Source organism: Heteronotia binoei, chromosome 7 (genome assembly GCF_032191835.1).
Source record: "Heteronotia binoei isolate CCM8104 ecotype False Entrance Well chromosome 7, APGP_CSIRO_Hbin_v1, whole genome shotgun sequence".
NCBI classification, from domain to species: domain Eukaryota; kingdom Metazoa; phylum Chordata; class Lepidosauria; order Squamata; family Gekkonidae; genus Heteronotia; species Heteronotia binoei.
Window position 1 is genome coordinate 61,658,911 of NC_083229.1, and position 19,996 is coordinate 61,678,906.

Genomic DNA, 19,996 nt, shown 5'->3' on the forward strand with positions numbered 1-19,996 from the left:
AAGGTCAGGGACAAAGAGTAGTGATAGGGGAAGAATCATCCCAGAGGCACCGATTCACATGTGGTGTGCCACAAGGGGTGGCTGTGTCCCCGATGTTATTTAACATCTACATGCGACCCCTTGCCCAGATTGTCAGGAGATATGGGCTAGGGTGCCATCAATATGCAGATGACACCCAGCTCTATCTATTGATGGGTAGCTGATCCGACTGCGCCTCAGACAACTTGAACCTGGCACTACAAGCCATGGCATTTTAGCTCAGACTGAGTCGACTGAAGTTAAATCCAACAAAGACAAAGGTTCTCTATCTGAGTCACAGTGGCCCAGAAAAGGAGATTCCCTTGCTGGCTTTTCGATGGGGCGCCACTAATACCAGCCCCAAAGGTCAAGAGCCTGGGAGTGCTCCTAGAGTCCTCTCTGACTATGGAGGCCCAGGTGGCAGCCACTGCCAAGTCTGCCTTTTTCCATCTGCGGCGGGCAAGGAAGTTGGCCCCTTTCTTGGAACACCACAACTTAGCAATGGTGATCCATGCTATGGTCATCTCAAGAATAGACTGCTGTAATGCCCTCTATATGGGGCTACCTTTGACTCTCTCGGAAACTGCAGCTAGTGCAGAATGCTGCAGCACAGTTATTAATGGGGCTCCCTTGATGGGAGCACATTCAACCAGAGCGAAAAGAGCTGCACTGGCTGCATTTGGGAGTCCAAAATTTGCTATCCATCCCCAGACCAAGGGAGGCCAGAGTAAGCTCTATACAGGCCAGGGCCTTCTCAGTGGCAGCACTAATGTTATGGAACACTCTCCAGAGGCCATAAGAGCCCTGCGGGACCTCTCCCAATTCTGCAGGGCCTGTAAAACCGAACTCTTTTGACAGGCCTACAACAACTAATGTAGGATGAGGCTGCCACTGCTATGCTGCTGAGCAATACCATCTGTAGGACCACAAACAGATTAACAGAAGAACTGAAACATCAATATAATCTGATCCGCCTATGTTAAAAAAATTTTCCATAGCACCAAAAATCTAGTTTTAAATTGTACATGTTTTTATCATTTTAAAACTGTAATTCAAATTGTTTTTTACTATGATTGTTAGCTGCCCAGAGTCCACTAGCAGAGTGGGAGACATATAAATCCAAAGTAAATAAAATAAAAATAACATTAATAAGAAACAAATAAGTATTGACAGGGTTATTCTTTAGTCTATCTTTGGTTTTATACTAAATTTAGATGTTTATAGTTTTTAAATGGCATTTTCTTTTATAATATAATTGTATTGTTTCCTACTTGTTATTATCTGGTATCAGTCAGTAAAAAAAAATATAGAGATAACTTTATAGAGATATGAAGGCTGAAGAAAAAACTGGGAAATTTTAAAACCTCTACCAGCCAGGACTTTTTTTCCCAACCCCCAAAACTAAAAAAACTCTTATTAAATAAGTTATCATTTAGAAAAGTAAAATGCTTTTTAAGGCAAGGTCACATTCAAAATATACCATGAAGAAGTCTGACGTAAAGTTCTGAATGCAGACCCTTATTGTATGCTGGGTACAGAATTGGACCCAGCCAGTAAGTTTGACACTATTGATTTAGTATTTTCTGTGAAGCATAATCCAATCTGTAGCCATATTCTTTAGTGGTATTACCCATCATACACATTTATTATTTAATCATATAAAATTCTTCCATTTGCTTTGGAAAACTGATCTAAGAGTTCCTGAACATCTAAAGTTCTCTCAATACCCTGCTTAAATACCCATTTATAATCCCACTACCTTATAGCTGTCAAATACACTGAAGGATATCTAAAAATAGAATATTAGGATTGTACTTCGCTCATTTATGAACTTGTATACATCAGAGTATTTCTTTTCTAGAATACTTTCAGATTACTGGCCTCTTAACGTGTGAACTAGGTTCTGAAATTGAATTTTTATGCTCAGTAATTAATTTTATAAAATGGTAATGCACATTTCTTTTCCAAAATCTTAACACAAAAAAACCACAAAAGGTGAGAGATACAGGATTTGCTCCACAACACTGTGAAACTAACACACAGGGCATTAAGACCACACAGTTTGATTGATCAAGGTACTAACTTCTGTATTCAAAGTTATTATATTATGATCTCTTTATTACCTCAAAGTTATATTACTAGGAGTAAGGCCAATTGTGAAGAAAAATACAACGGACTCTAGGAGGAGGCACCAGGTGAGTGCCCCACCCACCCTTGCTGTCTTCCCACCCACCCAAGTGAAGGCATTCACTCCCCCCCAAACCTCAAGAAGAGTGGATCTCTACCATCTGGAGAGCAGCTGTAATTCTGGGTGCTCTCCAGCTGTCACCTGGAGGTTGGCAACAGTGGTTCTCCGAGAGAAAACGCCTCTCCCTCAGATGCCATTTGGAGAGCAGCTGTAATTCTGAGTGGTCTCCAGCCCTCACCTGGAGATTGGCAACAGTGGTTCCCCAGGAAGAAATGGCATTGTACCTGTCTGAGGTCTCATACCTCCTCAAACCTCACCCTCTCCAGGCCCCATCCCTTAAATCCTAACCTGGAGTTGGCAACCCTATCTTTCCCTTTATCTGCCCCCCTGACTTCAGCTTTCCATCACCTCTCCCCTCCCTACAGCTTTTATATAGGAAAAAGACAGTCTTTCTCCACAGTGTGGGCGGGGGGGACCAAGGCAGCTTAAATCATTCTCCTCTCCCCTCCTCTGATCTGAACAACCACCCTGTGAGGCAGGTTAAGCTGGAATTCTGTGACTGGTCCAAAATCACCCAGTCAGCTTCCACAGCAAGAGCCTGGGTCTGGCAGACCATACCCTGAAGCTCTAACTTGTATGCTCTCCTCAAAGTCCACCACAAAATCGCCAAGAATTTCCCACCAACATGAAAAGGCATCACTAAAGGCCTCTGAGCGAGTGCCCCTCCAGTCTTGCTGTCTTCCCACCCACCCAAGTGAAGGCATTTACTCCACCACACCTCAAGGGGAGCTGATCTCTGCCATTCTAAGTGATCTCTAGCCCTCATCTGGAGATGGGCAACAATGGTTCCTCAGAAGGAAATGGCTGGTTTGGAGGGTGACCTTGTCTGAGATCCCACCATTCCTCCCACCCAATCCTCTCCAGGCTCCACCCTTCAAATCTCCAGGAATTTCCCAACCTGAAGTTGGCAACCCTATCTCCTTCTCAGCTAACCATCATGGGATGAGGGTGAGGGGAGGAGGGAGTCAGGGAGTGAGGAAAGAGTCAGGAAAGAAAGGAAGTAAGTTTCCTGGCTTATTTTGGCGGCCTTTGGAGGCTGCTTATATTGGTAGGCTGTATGTGTGGGCGGTTGACAGGATGGAAGAGGTTTGTTGCTGGTGGCAGCCATGATACTTTTTGTAAGGCTACAGTACAGCAGCAGTCCTTTCTGAGGCCAGTTGACAGAGAGGACACTGAGAAGAGTGGGATGTGTGTCTCTCTCTGAGGTAAGACTGCTTTTGGCAGTTTGTTCAACATTCTTGGGCCTGAGTAGGTGGAGGCAGGGGAGTCAGCCAGTGGGAGGTGAAAATTCTGACTGAGCTGTGATCAGGCAATGGTTTCTGGAGTGCCTTGCTGTCTTCCCACCCACCCAAGTGAAAGCATTAATTCCCCCACACAAACATAGCTCAAGGGGAGGTGACCTGGAGTTGGCAACCTGGCAGCCTCTACATGGAAAAAAGACACTCTCTCTTCAGGGGGGGAGGGAGCCAAGCACCTGGACGTTGGCAACAGTGGTTCCCTGGGAGGAAATGGCTGACACTGTGAGGAAAGCCACTGCAAGCCTCCTTTTTGCTCTGCTCCCTCTTGAAGTGGCTCCTCCCTGCTGTGAACAACACTCCTTCTCAGCTGAAGAGATATTAACTGCTTCTGTTTGTATGGATTAAAGGGAGGAAGGTAGAGATAATGAAATAAAAAGACTGAAAGATGAGAAACAGAAAAAGAATGAGAGAAAAAAAGAAGGGGAAGGTAGAAAAAGAGGGGGAGAAAGGAGTGAGAGAAAGAAAAATAAGAACGAAGAATCAGGGCCCTGAGGAGAGGCAGTTGTAATCAGTAAGCTCCCAGCAGAGAACTGTCTGTGTTAGAGGTCAGTGGCCATCTGATGGTGTTCTTGCCTGACAGGGCTGGTGGTGGGCAGAGAAGGGCACAGGGCAGGGGACAGGACAGTGAGCCAATGTGACGCCAGAGGGGGTGATAGACATGTGATGTGCCAGTGGCTCATGGAGTGCAGGCTTAGCCAATGAGGGGCCTGGATTTCACTTCACCAGAGGACTTTTAGGCTTTTATTATAAAGGATGATTAAAACCATAAACAAGTTATCATACATTATCGAGAAAGAATTTACCTCTTCCACATTAGAAGCAGTTTTGGCAGATGTCTCCATAAAGATAAGCCCATGCTCTTGTGCAAATGCTTCACCTTCTTCTTTTTTGACTTCTCGTCTGGACTCTAAATCACTAAAGTAATCATACAAGAGTTATTCATTATAAAATAAGTTCACTTGCCTAGCTAAACCTCTTTGGATAATTTGATCTTATGCCCTAGGCCAGCTGTTCTCTAGTAACCAGTAGTTAAAATACCAACACTGGGATGCAAAAGTAACACAGGTGGGATGCACCACCCTCTCTCAAGCAATGTTTCCTCTAAGCTGAGTTACTGTGAGCTAGCTCAGTTTTTTAGCCTCTGGCTCACACATTTGTGTCTTAGCTCACAAAGGATGGCTCCAGAGTAAACTAATTTATGCCGTAGCTAAATCACTCATTCAGAACTTTAATTCCAGTAGCTCATGAAGTAGAATTTTTGCTCACAGCCTAGAGGGAGCATGCCCACCTGCATGATGTGGATATTCTGCCAACCCTATGTGCCATGGATTATCCATCTATAACCTTCTCCCACATTCCCACTACACACCAGCAAGCGCATCTGACATCCTGCTTCCCATCAGAGATTATACACTGTGCTTCTGTCTTCTCCTCCATTCCCCTTAGCTGTCACTTAAAAGTCACAGAACTATCATAACCCATGAACTGGCAAAAAAGACAATTGGGTTCTGAAACAAATCAAGCTTGAATATTCCCAAAAAGCTTAAAAGACTATACTGAGGCTAGCATACTTTGGTCACATTGAGGAAAGACAAAGGCCACTGGAAAAGGCAGTAGGAAAGGAAGATCATCCAACTCGAGATGTACTGACTCAGTAAAGGAAGCCTTCAGTTTACAAACCTTTAGAAGGCTGTCAATGATAAGGTTATTTTGGAGGTCATTCATTCAAAGCATCTCCATAAGTCAGAAGCGACTTGACAACACATAACACACACATTATCCTAATTATTACAGCAACTAAAAAGAATGTATACATCATACCAAATACATTTTAGTCAATAAAGCAAACCTACATTTTCCAAACTGCACTATCCATCTGTTGCAATTAAGCATTGCCTCTTTTTCCTGTTGTTGAAACTCTTGTCATTACAGTAACAACTAACTCAATACTTACACACAACAGTATAATTTTCAAGTACTTATGGATTATTTTTGTTTGTTCACGTTTTAAACTGGGAGAGATAAAGTTTACCACTACCCATACTAGTGCAATTTTTATATCCTTAAAGCTTACAACAAATGATGACTATAATAGAATGAATGCAAGCAAATAAATGTTCTTTTCAGAAAAAGAGGGCTTTTGTTTTTATCATGGTAGAATTCTGGTATACCCCCAGAAGAGCATTACACTGTAGGGGACGAACCTCCTGGTGATCCCTGGCTCAAAGGATATCTGACTGTCCTCAACCAGAGTCAAGGCCTTTTTGGTCTAGCGCAGGCCTGGTGGAACTCTGCCTAATGACATCAATGCCCTGAAAAACCTAGTGCACTTCTGCAGGGCCTGTAAGACAGAGATGTTTCTCCAGGCCTATGGTTGAGGTCAGTCAGATATCCTTCAGGGGGCTGTACCACTGAAGGAAAATAATTCTTTGGAAGCTGTGTAATGGTACCTTGGCTTAACTAACATTCAATGGCATTTTTGGAAGTCATCTGCCTTTAAATAGGATGTTTATGTTGCTTCTAGAATAGAAACTTTGACCATTACTTCTGACTTATGTATTTTGCTGAGGAACATATTCAAAATGAGTGTTATGTACCCAGCAACCTTGTATGAATCCTTCTTCTGAAAATAATTATCCTGATAAAATAACATTTGAACTTTTCCTCTGAATGGATTTCTTGAGATAATTTTTAGATGAAACTGACACTCTTTTTCATTTATTCATTTGTATATGAATTTGGACTGTTATTTCAGTACAGACTGTTGATGGTTTCTGATAATATATAAACTTTAGAATAAGGACTTCAAAATGTTTTTGCATATTTATTCTTGCAATTTTCAAAACACTTAAAATATTTTGCACACTTTATACAATGTTTCCTTCTTTACATACATTACTTTGTACACTGTATCCTTCTAATTATCCTACTATGGTTAAGGACAGCAACACTTTTTCACTGAGCCTGGCCTCCTCCATCTCTTCTCTCCCCCAAGGGGGAAGGACATAAATTTGTCCTTTATGCAACATCTGAAATAGCTATAGAACTTACTTATTGTTTTAACTGTTTTAATCTGTTTGTAAATGTATTTAATGAAATATAAGAGAGAGCGGTCTAAACTCAAATAAACAAATCCAAATTCACTGAAAAAATGATAGATGGAACATGTGAACATAGGTGGGACAGCTATTCCCTAACACTTGGACTTCAGCTTTTAGATTGAGTGTAATAAAAGCTAACAAACGTCCACTTCCACGTTCCTTCATGTGGAATTTAATTGCTGGAATGGAAAATGCCCTACACCATACATCCCAGGGGCCGAATAAGGCCCCAGAAGGCACTTATCAGGCCCCTGAGCAACTGGCTGTCATCTACTTCCTTCTCCCTTTCTCTTGCTTCCTTCTGCATCACAGCTTGCTTTGCAAGGCTTGCTCAATTGCACAGGAGCTACAGAGCAAAACCTCCATTTTCTCCATTGGCTGAGGCTTCTCCCTTGGGGAGGAAGTGGGGGGAGCCAGAGCTTGTTTTTCCAGTCTCTCTCAATCACACAGCAAAGCTACTAAGCCAAGTCTCTCTTCCTTCTATTGGCTGATGCTCCTCCCCCATCAGTCCCCTGGGGAAGAAAGGAAAGAGCCAGAGCTTCCTTTGCCCAGTTCCCTGGATCCCATGCAAGAAATACCAAGAAAGCTCCTTTAAAACCAACAATTGCTAATGTTTTAAGCATGTTTTAAGGGGTTTTTTTTAGAAAAAAACTGTGTCTGTGTTCTTTATAAAGTTTATAGCTCTGCTACAGAATCTTAAATAGCTACACACATGGCCCGGCCCAACTTGGCCCAGCCCAGCCTAACATGGCCTGGCCCAACAAGGTCTCATTTATGTCAGATCCAGCCCTCATAACAAATGAGTTCGACACCCCTGCCCTATACCTTTGCATGGTGGGACAAGCGGGGACATGCAAGAAACCTGCAGGAAAAGTGAATCCCACTCCCCTGCATTTGCTTCTTTCCCTCTCCCCCACCCCCTTTTTCACTTTTTTTGCTTCTATCTCATTTTTCTCCATTTGGGGGACAGAGATGCTTCTCCTAATGTAAACATTATACCTCCTCTCAATACAAACAGCATGGAATGTGCTGTTTAGACTTGCAGGAGCATCCCTTTCAAGCATTAAGCAACACAGACCGCTGCTTTGTACTTGGGCTTCCCAGTCTTCCGCTGTTTGCACTGGGAGAAGGCAGTGCCAAGCGCAAAGCAGCAGCCTCTGCTGCTTTGTGCTTGGGGAGATGCTCCTCCAACTGTAAACAGTGCATTTGGGGGGGATGCTCCTCCAAGCATAAACAGTACATTTCACACTGTTTGCATTGAGAGAAGGCAGAGCCAAGCCCAAGTGTGAAGCACCATGCTCTGCTGGGGGAAGTGCTTTGTACTGTTTGCCCTGGATGGAGACAGCGCTGAGCCCAAGTGTAAAGTAACACCCTGCTGCTCTGCACTTGAAGGGGGGGGGGTGCTTCTCCAAGTGTAAACAGAGTATTTTGCTCTCAATGCACTGGGAGAAGGTGGTGCTGAGCCAAAGCACAAAGCACCAGTTCCTGTTCCTTCCCATTTGGGAAGGCACTCCTAGGTCCGATGAGGTTCTCAGCCTCTGCAGCTTGGCCCACAGCAACTCTTCCCTGCCCCCGCATTGCTGACACCACTGTTAAACAGCAGGGACATTTTTACATTGTTTGCACATGTGCAGACAACATTTTTGATTGTTTTGGGGGGTGGGGATTTACACATATACACCTACATTTTTCTTAACTTCTATCTCAATACAAGCCAGACTACAGATACGGGACAGTTCTGTCTACATATCAAAGCATATATTGAGAAACAGCATTTTTAAAACAGTTCATCCATCCCTAATAGAAAGTAACTACCAAAAAAAAATCGTATCTGTCAATGGTCTAGATCCTACCAAACATTTCCACTTACAATTTATTTTGAAAATCTTTGGCAGGATCCAATGCAAAAAACTTTTTAGCAAGGTCAACATATTGTCTAATCACTAAGACAGTGGTGGCCAAACTGTGGCTTGGGAGCCACATGCAGCTTTCACACACATTGTGCAGCTCCTAGAGGTCAAGGAGGAACATAATGCCGGCTTACTCTCAAGTAAGCATGCGTAGCATTGAGGCCTCAGCCAGCCTCTGAGCACTGACTCGTAGGTAAGCAACTACTTTCACTGTGTGGAAAGCAGGGGAAAATAGGCAGGCCTGCAAGCTCTTCACCACCCCCACAGAGGCTGCCCAAGGACCTAGAGTGGGGAAAGAGAATTCAAGAGCTGAGGGAACCACTGGAAGAAGGGGCAGAGTTAAAGACAATGGCACAGGGTTCCCCCTTAGTTCCATAGCTCTTGTAGGGGCTATATTTACTAACCTTGGTGTCAAGGCAAAGAGAGATGCAAATGATGCAAACAGTGATCAGTGATTTATATGGTACGTGTGTGCTTCCTTCTCCCACTTGTGCCAAAAAATAATTCCCTATCTCAGGGGTGTCAAACTCATTTGTTATGAGGGCTGGATCTGACATAAATAAGACTTTATTGGGCTGGGCCATGTGTGTCATAAAATGTAATGTCAGGTAGTGGATATGTAAACACAGCTTTTTTTTTTAAACCACCTTAAAACATGCTTAAAATATCAGCACTCTTGCAATATTTTATTTATTTAACAGTTTCTGATAACTGACACTTATTACTCTGAATTATTACATCAAAATCTGGAGATAATGTTTGTGCTGTAGCAATCTTGAGTAGGCTTTTCAGATGTTGTTCAAGTGTGTATCTGTTAAGCTGCAAACCTACGTCTGGAAGGAAAACTTTCTCCAGTAGAACACGGCACTTGATCCCAAAAGATTCTACAAACCCTACTTTTGATTTATTGACATTCATTACAAAATTCTCATGGTCAATGCTTTGAGCCTAAGACCCAGGGGAAAACATGTAATAGCTGGGCATTGCGATTTTTTGTACATAAGCTGCTTCATGTGCTGATCAACCAATTGAGAAAACAGAGGCTTTGCTCTGTAGCTCCTATGAGATTGAGCAAGCCTGGCAAAGCAAGCTGTGATGCAGAAAGAAGCGAGAGAGAGAAGGAAGCAGATGACAAGTGAGTGGCTCCCAGGCCTGATAGGAGCCTTCCAGGCACCTGCTCCGGCTCTCGGACTGCATGTTTGACACCCCTGCCCTAACCTTTCCCTAGGTTAGTCCCAGCTTTTGTTTTTTTTAAAAAAAGTCTCCTCCTAGTATGGTTATATTGTAAAGTGCATACATATGTATTTTATCTTTCTGTGCAAAGTAAGTATTAAAGAGTTTTAATAAAGACGTGTAATATTTGTTCATGTCTTGTGGCTCTCAAACATATGATGTTTATTTCTATGTAGGTCTTACGGTAAGCAAGTTTGGCCACCCCTAAGACAACACTTCAAACATTTTAACACAGTCAGCTACATAAGTTATGCAGGACACAGGGTTGCAGTCAAAAATCTCTTTGGCATGACTGCGGGCTCCCATACTGATAGCAATACATATAAGCTGCTTACCATGTGGACTGGCTCACACAGAAATTCTCTGTATCAGTAGCCCACTGGAAACTCTTTTCAACAGAAATTATAGTGATCGATAACAAATTAAATACTTCTGAATCAGCAATTACACTTTAATCTTTATTCTGGATTAAATTCTTCCCACTCTTAACCTAGAAATCTTACATCCCTACCACACTGTCATCAATACCCAAATAAAGCGAACTAATTGACAGACAAAAAAACCCAGTCAGTCTAAACTCAATAAAGAGGAACACTATGGTTAGTCAATTTATTGAAAAGTTGATTGCACACCTGAAAAAAGTGACATTGGATCAGAAGCCTTGAATTAGATACTGTGCATTTGTTTCTGGCCAGCAATACCACCAATTAATTTTTTTAAAGTTAACCATTAAGTAAGAAAACTGAAGGCACTGTGTGAATCTTTGTTATTGGGTTGCCAGGTTCCATCTTCTCCCTGGCAGAGGGGGATTTGGGAGGTGTTCCAGGAGAGGAAGGGGCTGTCCCTGACATGATGATATCACACAGAGTGATACCATTGTGTTGGGGATTCAGTGCCCCGAGCACACACATACATCACTTTTCCCCAACCATTTAAAGGAAACCTTCCCTTTAAATGGTTGGGGGAACAGTGGGCACCAGGCACACCTGCAAATATGCCACTTGCAGGGCAAGTGTGCACAGCCCCCACTCGGAAACAGCAGGCACCCAGTTCCTGCCCTGCAAGTTGTGAATTTGTTGCTTGTGTGGCAGGAGCTGGAGGCCACCACTTGGAAGGAGCAGGGACCCCGCTTGCCTGCCCCACAAGCTGCAAATTTGCAGCATGCAGTGCAGGCGCACAAGTCACTCACTATTTTCAAGTGGGGGCTGCAGATAACTGTTGGGGGTGGGGCTTCCCCCTCAACTTGCTGGCATTTTGGGGGGATCTTGAAAAATCAGGGGATCCCCTGCCCCCATGTGGGAACTGGCACCCCTACTTTGTGGCAATCACAAAAGCAGCTAAAAAAAGAATAAAGTTCAGTCTGAAAAGGATTAACTTTAAATAAGATTGTGATTATTATAACTGTCTGCTGAGATACTGTTCAGACAAAAAGATATCTTGAGCCTACAGTAGAATGGAATTTTGCTTTTTCCTTCTTTCAGTGCTACAGCCTTTCAAATACCTTTAATACTGTAGAAAAGACATATCTATTAAATACTCCTGGTACTTTGTTTGAGTATTTTTTTTGAGGGGGAGAACAACCCAAGTATCAAACAAAGGCTACCATGTACTAAAATTCTTATTTAACTCTTATATGGGAGTAATCCAATTAAACCAGTATTAGTAAATATGTGACTGCAGACCCATACCCCTCACCTGTTGATACACAGTTCTTAAGAGAGTGCTGCTTTACCTTTTATTTCCAATTAGCATAATGACCATATTGGAATTGGAATGCTGACGAGCATCTTCTAACCATGTCGTCAAGTGGTTAAAAGTGTCCCGCCTGGAAAAGGGTCAAAATGTAAGTTAGGGAAGATAAAGAAGTGATAAGAGTATTATTTTATATTCCAACTAATTAACAACTCCAAACAACACACAAACTAGAAACAAAAATATAAGCATTACATAGCTCTCATAAAAAGTCAGCATTCCAAGGTAAAAACAATTAAAATAAGGCCTAATTTTTCAGAATGTTTATAACTGAATCAGCATATTATATAACATAAAATAAGCAGTCAGCATATTTAAAGATACAGAATAAATTCCTGTTACAACTATTCAAGGGAGTTCAGATGAGCATGAATGTTTAAGCATCCCTCTCTATGGGCGGCACCCTATAATCCTGATGTCAATTTATTGGGAGAGTCTGATCTTGAAACTAATACTCCCTTACTATACTAGAATACTGATACACACAACAGTTCTATGGTCTCTACCCAAAGCAAATACAATTATCTTGTAAATGTAAAAATGTTGCAGCACTCATTCAGTCCTAGTTACTTCATGTTCTACCAGGTAACTGATTATGATTTAATGTACTTTATATCAATAATCTTCAACTGTTTCAAATTTACAATCCAAACTTTCCATATCAGACCTTGCCCTCCCCCAAAAAACTTTCACATTAAAGCCAAGCCAGGATTTGGGCATCAGCAGCCCAGCGACAACCGTGTTAGGGTTCTCTCCCCTTCTCCAAAGCAGCTTAAGTTCCTATGCTTTAGCTGCAGACAGCTATTATCAATATAGAGATATTCCTACAGAAAAAGATTCCTTACTTGAATGTAAAATATTTTGGGCACCATCTGCAAGGTTCTCACCTTGTAATATCATACACTAGTAAAGCCCCTGCTGCGCCTCTGTAGTATGACCTTGTGATGGAGCGGAAAGACTCTTGCCCAGCCTGTTGAAAACAAAATTTTCATAACTCATTTGGTCTTTGTGTTTTCATGCAAATAAAGCAACAGTCTTGCTACTTATACTAAGAAATTTATTGTATAGGAATTGAGAAAAAAGGACAAAACCTCACTATTTCTGTAAAAGAGAAGCCACATTTTAGAAGTCTGCAGCATAGAACCATTAGGAGAAAATATCAAGAACAAGACCTCTAAACCTTTTTTGGCAATCCCTGACAACCCAATTTACTGAATGGCTTCACAATACATGAATCATTATTAGAGCACAGAATGGACTCCTAGCAACTAAGCTCTAAAGACAAATTTGAAAGGAACCAAATAACCCAGTGCTTCACATTTGAATTCAATAACTCCCTCCCTGGGGCAGCTGTTGACACTAGAATAAATAAAGCCCATTGTAAATAAATGATGAATGACATCTTTACGCCCACCATCTGCTGGTGTAAAGGTTGCAGGAAGGCCAAGGATGCAGATTTTATCCCTTATATCATAAACTGCAGCCAGCTTTCAACAGTCTTCAGATGAAATACTTTGCACAGTCATTTTATTATGAAAAACAGAAAAGGGTTTTGAATTTGATTTTATATCATTCTGTTCTACACTTAATCAATTTCCTGCATATCTGTCAGAATGCTTGTCAAAAGGAAGTAAAAAGGCATCTTCATTGCTGCAAGTGAAAAACAGCAGAGATCATATGAAGAAACAGGCACTTTTTCCATTACTAGAATATCCTAAGTTTACAATTACATCTATTTTCAAGTAGATGCCCTACTGTTCAAACACTTTTTCCTATTAGGCACTTTTCCCTATCTATTAAACTTTTGGGAGGGTTATAAATTTAGTATATTTTAAAAGCTTCACCTAATCATGATTTGGAGTAAATGTCAAATGTTGCACAGCTATGTTTTGCTACAAATAAACCATATGCACTTGTGTCCAGTGGTTACATGCAAAGAAACTATGCAATTTTCCATTGTTCCTCTCCAGGCCTGCAGCCCCTTCTGACTCCTTTGAAGATAATTTCTGTTGTCACAACAGAAATCTGCTGGGGCAGCCCAGCTCTGAAAGACAAGCACCCCCATTCCTCTCTTTACTGCACCCCTAACATAAATGCTATTCCACATAGTTCTCAGTACTTCAAGGATGATCTATTCCAGTGAACTGCAGGAAGGCCAGAAATTCTGTGTGCCTTTTGTAATACTTCATTGGATACAAGGCCTGGTTATTTAGTAATTAATAATGCTAGACAGAAAAAATACAGTCTATTACATGAAAAGATGCTTAATCTACATTCACATTTTGAAATGCTTATATATGCGTGATTGCAGATATGACTTTGCCCTCCCATTTCATTCATAACATAGGATGTTTATCTGTAATACATACATATCACGGTCCAAGAGAGAGGCTAAAGAGACCTAGCTAAGTGGTGTGAGAGAAGGCAGTATGAGAAGAAACAGGAAAGAAGGGGTTTTCACCTATAATATAATTATCCAGACAGACCAGTCACAAGTTCACGTAATTTCCCATTGACTGAGCGGCCTATCACTCAATCTCAATGGAGAGCAACCCCCTCCCTCCAGTCCCAGGACAGACAAGGACTGAGTCACTGCTTCACAGAGGAGGGAAAGAAACTCTTCCCTCAATTGGCTGAGGGAGGGAAGAAGAGGGAAAGAGTCACTTCCGTATTCTGGCATCTTGAGCTTGATGGGGTTCACGGAGCTCGCTTTTGGCGGCCCCCCAAACCAGGCGGTAGGAGGGGTGCCACACCTGTGGCATTTCGAGGGAGACCCTGGTGGGGTCTTCTGACAGCAAGAGGCTCTACAGGAGCCAGGGAAACAGCGGCGGCTGTTCTCCTGTCTGCCCTGATGTTCCACCATCGTAGGCACTATGATGGCAGTAAGAGATGAATGCCCGACTGCTTTCTTCTTCTAATAAGCTTCTATCACTTCATATTTCTACCATAATCATTGAAATGCTATCATGCAAGTAAGTCTTTCTTTTTTTTACTACTACTGATTAATGGATCTTTTGTTATAACACCAATTGGGACTGTTAAAAAAAGGGGGGAAGAGGAGGATATTCCCCCCTTTCTTCTCTCAAGGGAGGCTTCAAAAAGACAAAGAACAAACTTAAGAACTCTCAATAATTTAAATTGGACTGAACATGGATATTTGAATGGATTTGATTTACAACTAAACAAACTATAATGAGAGCATTATTTTATTTCAATACGGATCTGAATAAAAGTCGAATACATTTTTAAGAGAAATGCTTTTGATACCTGATTGGGACTGAAATGATTACAACCAGACTGTAAGAGAAAAGCACAAGGCTGAAGGAGATTTAGAAAGAGAGACTATCTGGGATTTTAAATGGCTTTTTAACTTTGATTATCAGACTGAGTTATACTGTGGGGAAGATGGCGAATCAACCTGAAGTGTTTGATAAAAAAAGATAATATGGTGCCAAATCCTCAAAGCAGGAAATCGGTCTGCTGACAGAGTCGATACAAGACAAAGTGGAAACCTTTATTTTAAAATTTACAAGTGTGGAGTGGTGAAGGGATCCCAGTGGTGTCTACAGAAATGAGAGAGGTGGATAATGATCCGATTGGAAAGGGGTTGAAAGAAATCAAAATGGAGACATCGTGCACAGTTACAAAAAGGAGGTGGAAATCAAGCCCGATTAAAGTTTTTACAGCAGGAAGTGACGGCGTGGAGATCTCATCGCTTTCAGTAAAATGGATCTATGTGCCAAAGGGAAAAAAGGCAGATTACTTCAAGAAGATCAAGGCTTGGAAAGCTTTCAAAAAGAAGAGATTATAAACTCTTGCTCTTTCTCCTAATTGATCAACATGGAACTAATAAAAGAAAACTGGCATGCAGCCTTGAAACGGCTTTGCAATAACAAACGAGACTTCTAGAGGCATGTGGCTTTGAAATGGCAAACGACTTTTAAAATCTGAATGCTTCTCTTCTGTATGTTATTTTTATCTATGGATTGTATAAAAGCTAAATAGAGCAATTTAATAGAGTGGGTTATGGAGGAGTATGATTTTTTCCATAGGCAAAAATAAATAAGTGTGAGAGAGGGGGCTGTTTTCATCTAGGGATCCTACTTTTCTTTTAATAAAGTTAAATAGAGCAATATACAAGAGTGGGTTATAGAGACTGTATGATTTCTTAACTTAGATAAAATAATAAGTATGGGAAATGAGGCTGTCACTGTTTATTAAACTAGTGCTTCTTAGAGTAATATGAAAATAGGAGATATAGTCTCCAGAAAGTTTAATGAATCTTAAACATTCATCTTAAACAATTAATTTGGGCCAATTTCTAGTAAGGTAGACAACACAGGTATTTGAAAATTTTAAAGATTTGCTCCTGGTTCTCCCCCTCCCCCCCTTTTTTAGCAATAGAACCTGTTGATATTGAAATAGATAAAGTACTGCTAGGTTTTATTTTGGTCTTTTGTTATTTTTTTTCATTTTTTCCACTGTTGAAAGCAATTAAAGTAGTATTAAGGATAAAGAAATTATATTCAACTTCTCTGCTTATGACGATTGTCAGTATTGTTAAAGTTAGTGCTTATCCCTAACATGGTTAAAATTAATCAGTGGGCTTTATTTTGTGGTTGGTCCCTTTGCTTTTCTCGTTTGTTTGTATTAAAGATGAATAGCTTAGATTTATATTATAAGCAATAGAATAGTAAAAATATATATAATAAAATAATAAGACTGTATAATGTAATGGTTGTATTGGGTTAAAATTTAAGGCTTGCAGGTAGAAAGAATTTAGTATCAGGTTTGGAAGGTAGAAATGTAACAGCTATATTTACTGCTTTTCTTTCTCTTTTCTTTTTTCTCTTTTGTTCTTCCCCCAACTCTTTCCTTTTTTTCCTTCTCTATCCCCGCATCCACCCTTTCCCCTTATACTGAAATGTAATAAAAAAATTATATTCTAAGTAAGTAAAGTAAGTAAGTAAAATTTTATTTATATCCCGCCCTCCCCCGCCAAAGCAGGCTCAGGGCGGCTAACAACAAAGGGATAACAGTACATTAATAAAACATTACATTTAAAACCACTTAATACATCAGTTAAAACAATTACTAATTTAATAACATTACGCTAAGTCTAACAATTGGTATTGACGGCGAATATTTCTTATTATGCACTTTAGTTCAGCTGTTCATGAATGCCAGTTTAAAGAGGGCGGTCTTGCAGGCCCTGCGGAACTGATCAAGGTTCCGCAGGGCCCGCATCTCCTCTGGGAGCTGATTCCAAAGATACGGGGCCACGGAAGAAAAGGCCCGTGTGCGGGTATTCTGAAGTTTAATTTCTTTTGGCCCAGGGGTAGTCAATCTGTGTTTTCCTATCGACCTCAGTGCTCTCTGGGGCTCGTACGGGGAGAGACAGTCCCTCAGGTAGGTCTAAAAAAAAAGGAAGAGGGAAAGAGCCAAAGAAAGCCTTCCCTCAATTGGCTGAGGGCTCCTCCCTCTCCTCCTCAGGAAGGGAAATAGCCAGAGACGGGGGAAGGGGGGATTGGTATCCTATGGCAGCAGACCAGATACAGGGAGGGAGGGAGGAAGGAAGGGAAAGCAAGACAGAGAAAAAGAGAGACTGATGTCCTGTGCTTAAGACCAACAACGTTATCAGAAGGAGAGCGAGCGTGGTCTGAAAGGTAACACTAAAGGCCTCTGAGGGATAGCTCATTGAAGAAAGTCCTGACTAGGGCTGCCAGTTCCAGGTTGGTAGGAAATTCTGGAGATCTTGTGGTGGAATTTGATGAAAGCATATGAACTAGGGCTTCAGAGTGGAGCATAGGAGTTGGGGCTTCCACCCCGCTGTGGAAGGTGACTGGGTGATTTCACACCAGTCACAGAATAACAGCCTAACCTAACACACAGGGTTATTGTGAAGATCAAAGGGGGGGGAGAAGAACAATGTAAGCTGCTTTGGTCTCCCCCCCTGCAGAGAAAGACTGTCCTTATCCTAGGTAGAGGCTGCAGGGAAGGGAAAGGTGATGGAAAGCCGAAGTCGGAGGGGCAGATAAAGGGAAAGAGATATCCAGTTAGGAAATTCCTGGAGATTTAAGGGGTGGAGCCTGGAGAGGGTGGGTTTGAGGAGGGGTGGGACCTCAGACAGGTATAATGCCATACTGTTGCCAACCTCCAGGCAAGGGTTGAAGACCACTCAGAATTAAAACTGCTCTCCAGACGGCAGAGATCAGCTCTCCTTGAGGTGGGGGGGGGGGAATAAATGCCTTCACTTGGGTGGGTAGGAAGACAACAAGGGTGGGGGGCACTCTTTCAAGAGCTCATATTTTTCTTCACAACAAGCCTTATTCCTAGTTACAAATCTCTAAACTGAGAAAGAGCAAATGGCTGAGAGAACAACGCTGGAGCTCCAGGTTTCAAGGTGAAATAATCTATCAGGTTCTGTATGAGAGCGCTTCACTGGTATATCTGGGTTAGATAAAATTTCCAGTTATGGGGAGCAGGTGATTTTCAAGTATTCCCTCCCCAGCTCCAGAACTCAAACTCCATCTCCAAATGCTATTCCTGAGGGTCCCCCAACCCCAGGATAAGCATGTGGGGACTGAGGTGTACCCATGCCCCAAGACACAGGTATATTGGCTGAGGGGGAGGAGTCTGTCTCCTCCAGTTAACTGAGCATTCTGGATAACTGTGCCAGATAACAAAGCTTTTACTATAATTACAGTTAGAAACAAACAAACAAACAAACAGCCTCCTTTGAAATGGTTTCACAATAGTTTCTTTTATTCTGCTTGGAAAACTCATCCTTGCTGCAAAGAAATACTTATAACTTCACTCACCAACTACCCAGTCCCCTTTCTGACAATTCCACTTGACTAGGGAGGACAAGGATTGAGTACAGAAGTGATAGGCCTCGCCTCATCAAGGATACTTCCCACATTCTCATCAATGTTCCCTCTAAGCCATGTTGTCATGTAACAAGAAATTTTATCTTGTGAGCCAAAAGATCAATTAGCCTTGAAGTTGAGAGCGGGCCTACTTTTTTTTATATTTTTAAATTTTCAGGTCACAAAAACATACAAAACATACAAACATGAAATATAAACTACTATTTGTATTGCAAATCATATATGGAACTTACCACTGATGGCTTTAGCTGACACTACCCTGTTAAAACATGCACGTTCCTACCACTATTTCATTTAGTAAGTCATCGTTCTTTTATCCAATTTGTTCTAAGTCTTCAGTATGGGAACACTACCCCTCTAAGTACACTGACAATATAGTTAACTTGCATAAAAAATTGAAGAAAATTTTAACCAGGCTTTGCCCAATTTAATTACAAGCTGAACGTTACTCCACAATCTTCTTATTTATTCATACTCTGTAAACTATATGTGGCATCCCTACACTTGGATACTTTGGCACATGCAGCACAGACCTTCCTGCAGAACCCTTGAAACACAAACTCTAAGCCTTCCAACAAAAAATGCATTTCAAGAAGAAATTTGGCAAACATCTTTCCTTTCTAGAAATAGTAACAGGAAGGAAGGAAGGAAGGAAGGAAGGAAGGAAGGAAGGAAGGAAGGAAGGAAGGAAGGAAGGAAGGAAGGAAGGAAGGAAGGAAGGAAGGAAGGAAGGAAGGAAGGAAGGAAGGAAGGAAGGAAGGAAGGAAGGAAGGAAGGAAGGAAAAGAGAGGGAGAGGAAGAGAGAGGGAGAGAAGGTAGAAAGAGAAAGGGAGAAAGAGAGAAAGGGGGAGACAGAGAGAAAGAAAAAAAACCATTAAAATTATGATGTAACTATTTTGAGTACATTCTCTAACTAAGGAAAAAGTGAATGTGGTTTGACAGAACATATAGGCTATGATCCCTGTGCAGGGACTGTGCTAAATATCAAGCCTTCTGTCAATAATATGATTCAAATTGTTTTTGGATTTTTGGAGGGGGGGGGGGTTGTAATATTGTTCCTGTGTTTTGTAATGTTTTTACAAAAAAGGGGAGGTTCCCCTCCACTTTTTTGAAAGTTTTTGATTTTAAAAATATTTACTATGATCTTACTGTTATATCATTCTCATACAGATGGACTTTTCTCTTTTAATTTCACCCTGTAGATCTGGGTTCTGCGCTCTCAAACGCCTATTCAGTCATATCAGACCTCTATTCTCCCCCCTTTCTGTTTTGTTCTGGGAGGGGGAGAGAGAGGGAGGAAGGAAGGAAGGAAGGCAGACAGGAAAAAGTCAGGCTGTAAGGGTAGCATCCTGGAGTGAGAAGGAAAGCAGTTCCCTGGCCTCTCCCCCATTCTCACACAACTAAACAGAAAGTGAGTAAAAGTGATTGCACTGCTTGGCAGCAGTGACCATAACGTTACTGATTTCACCATTTGTATAAATAGGGAGTTGCCCCCAAAAGACCAGCACAACCACGTTTAACTTTAAAAGAGGTAAATTCTCTGAGA

General features: G+C 41.5%; 1 protein-coding gene across 1 annotated transcript in view; it reads right to left on the reverse strand.

Moving 5' to 3' along the window:
* LOC132575193 (ras-related protein Rab-2A) overlaps positions 1–19,996 on the reverse strand; it is a 71,718-nt gene that overhangs the window by 19,706 nt on the left and 32,016 nt on the right. Inside the window, exons 4-6 of the mRNA XM_060243742.1 lie at positions 12,448–12,530; positions 11,541–11,633; positions 4,368–4,479 (exon numbers count right to left, since the gene is read on the reverse strand). Of these exons, the coding sequence (XP_060099725.1) occupies positions 4,368–4,479; positions 11,541–11,633; positions 12,448–12,530 (288 nt within the window). The remainder of the gene's footprint in view (positions 1–4,367; positions 4,480–11,540; positions 11,634–12,447; positions 12,531–19,996) is intronic.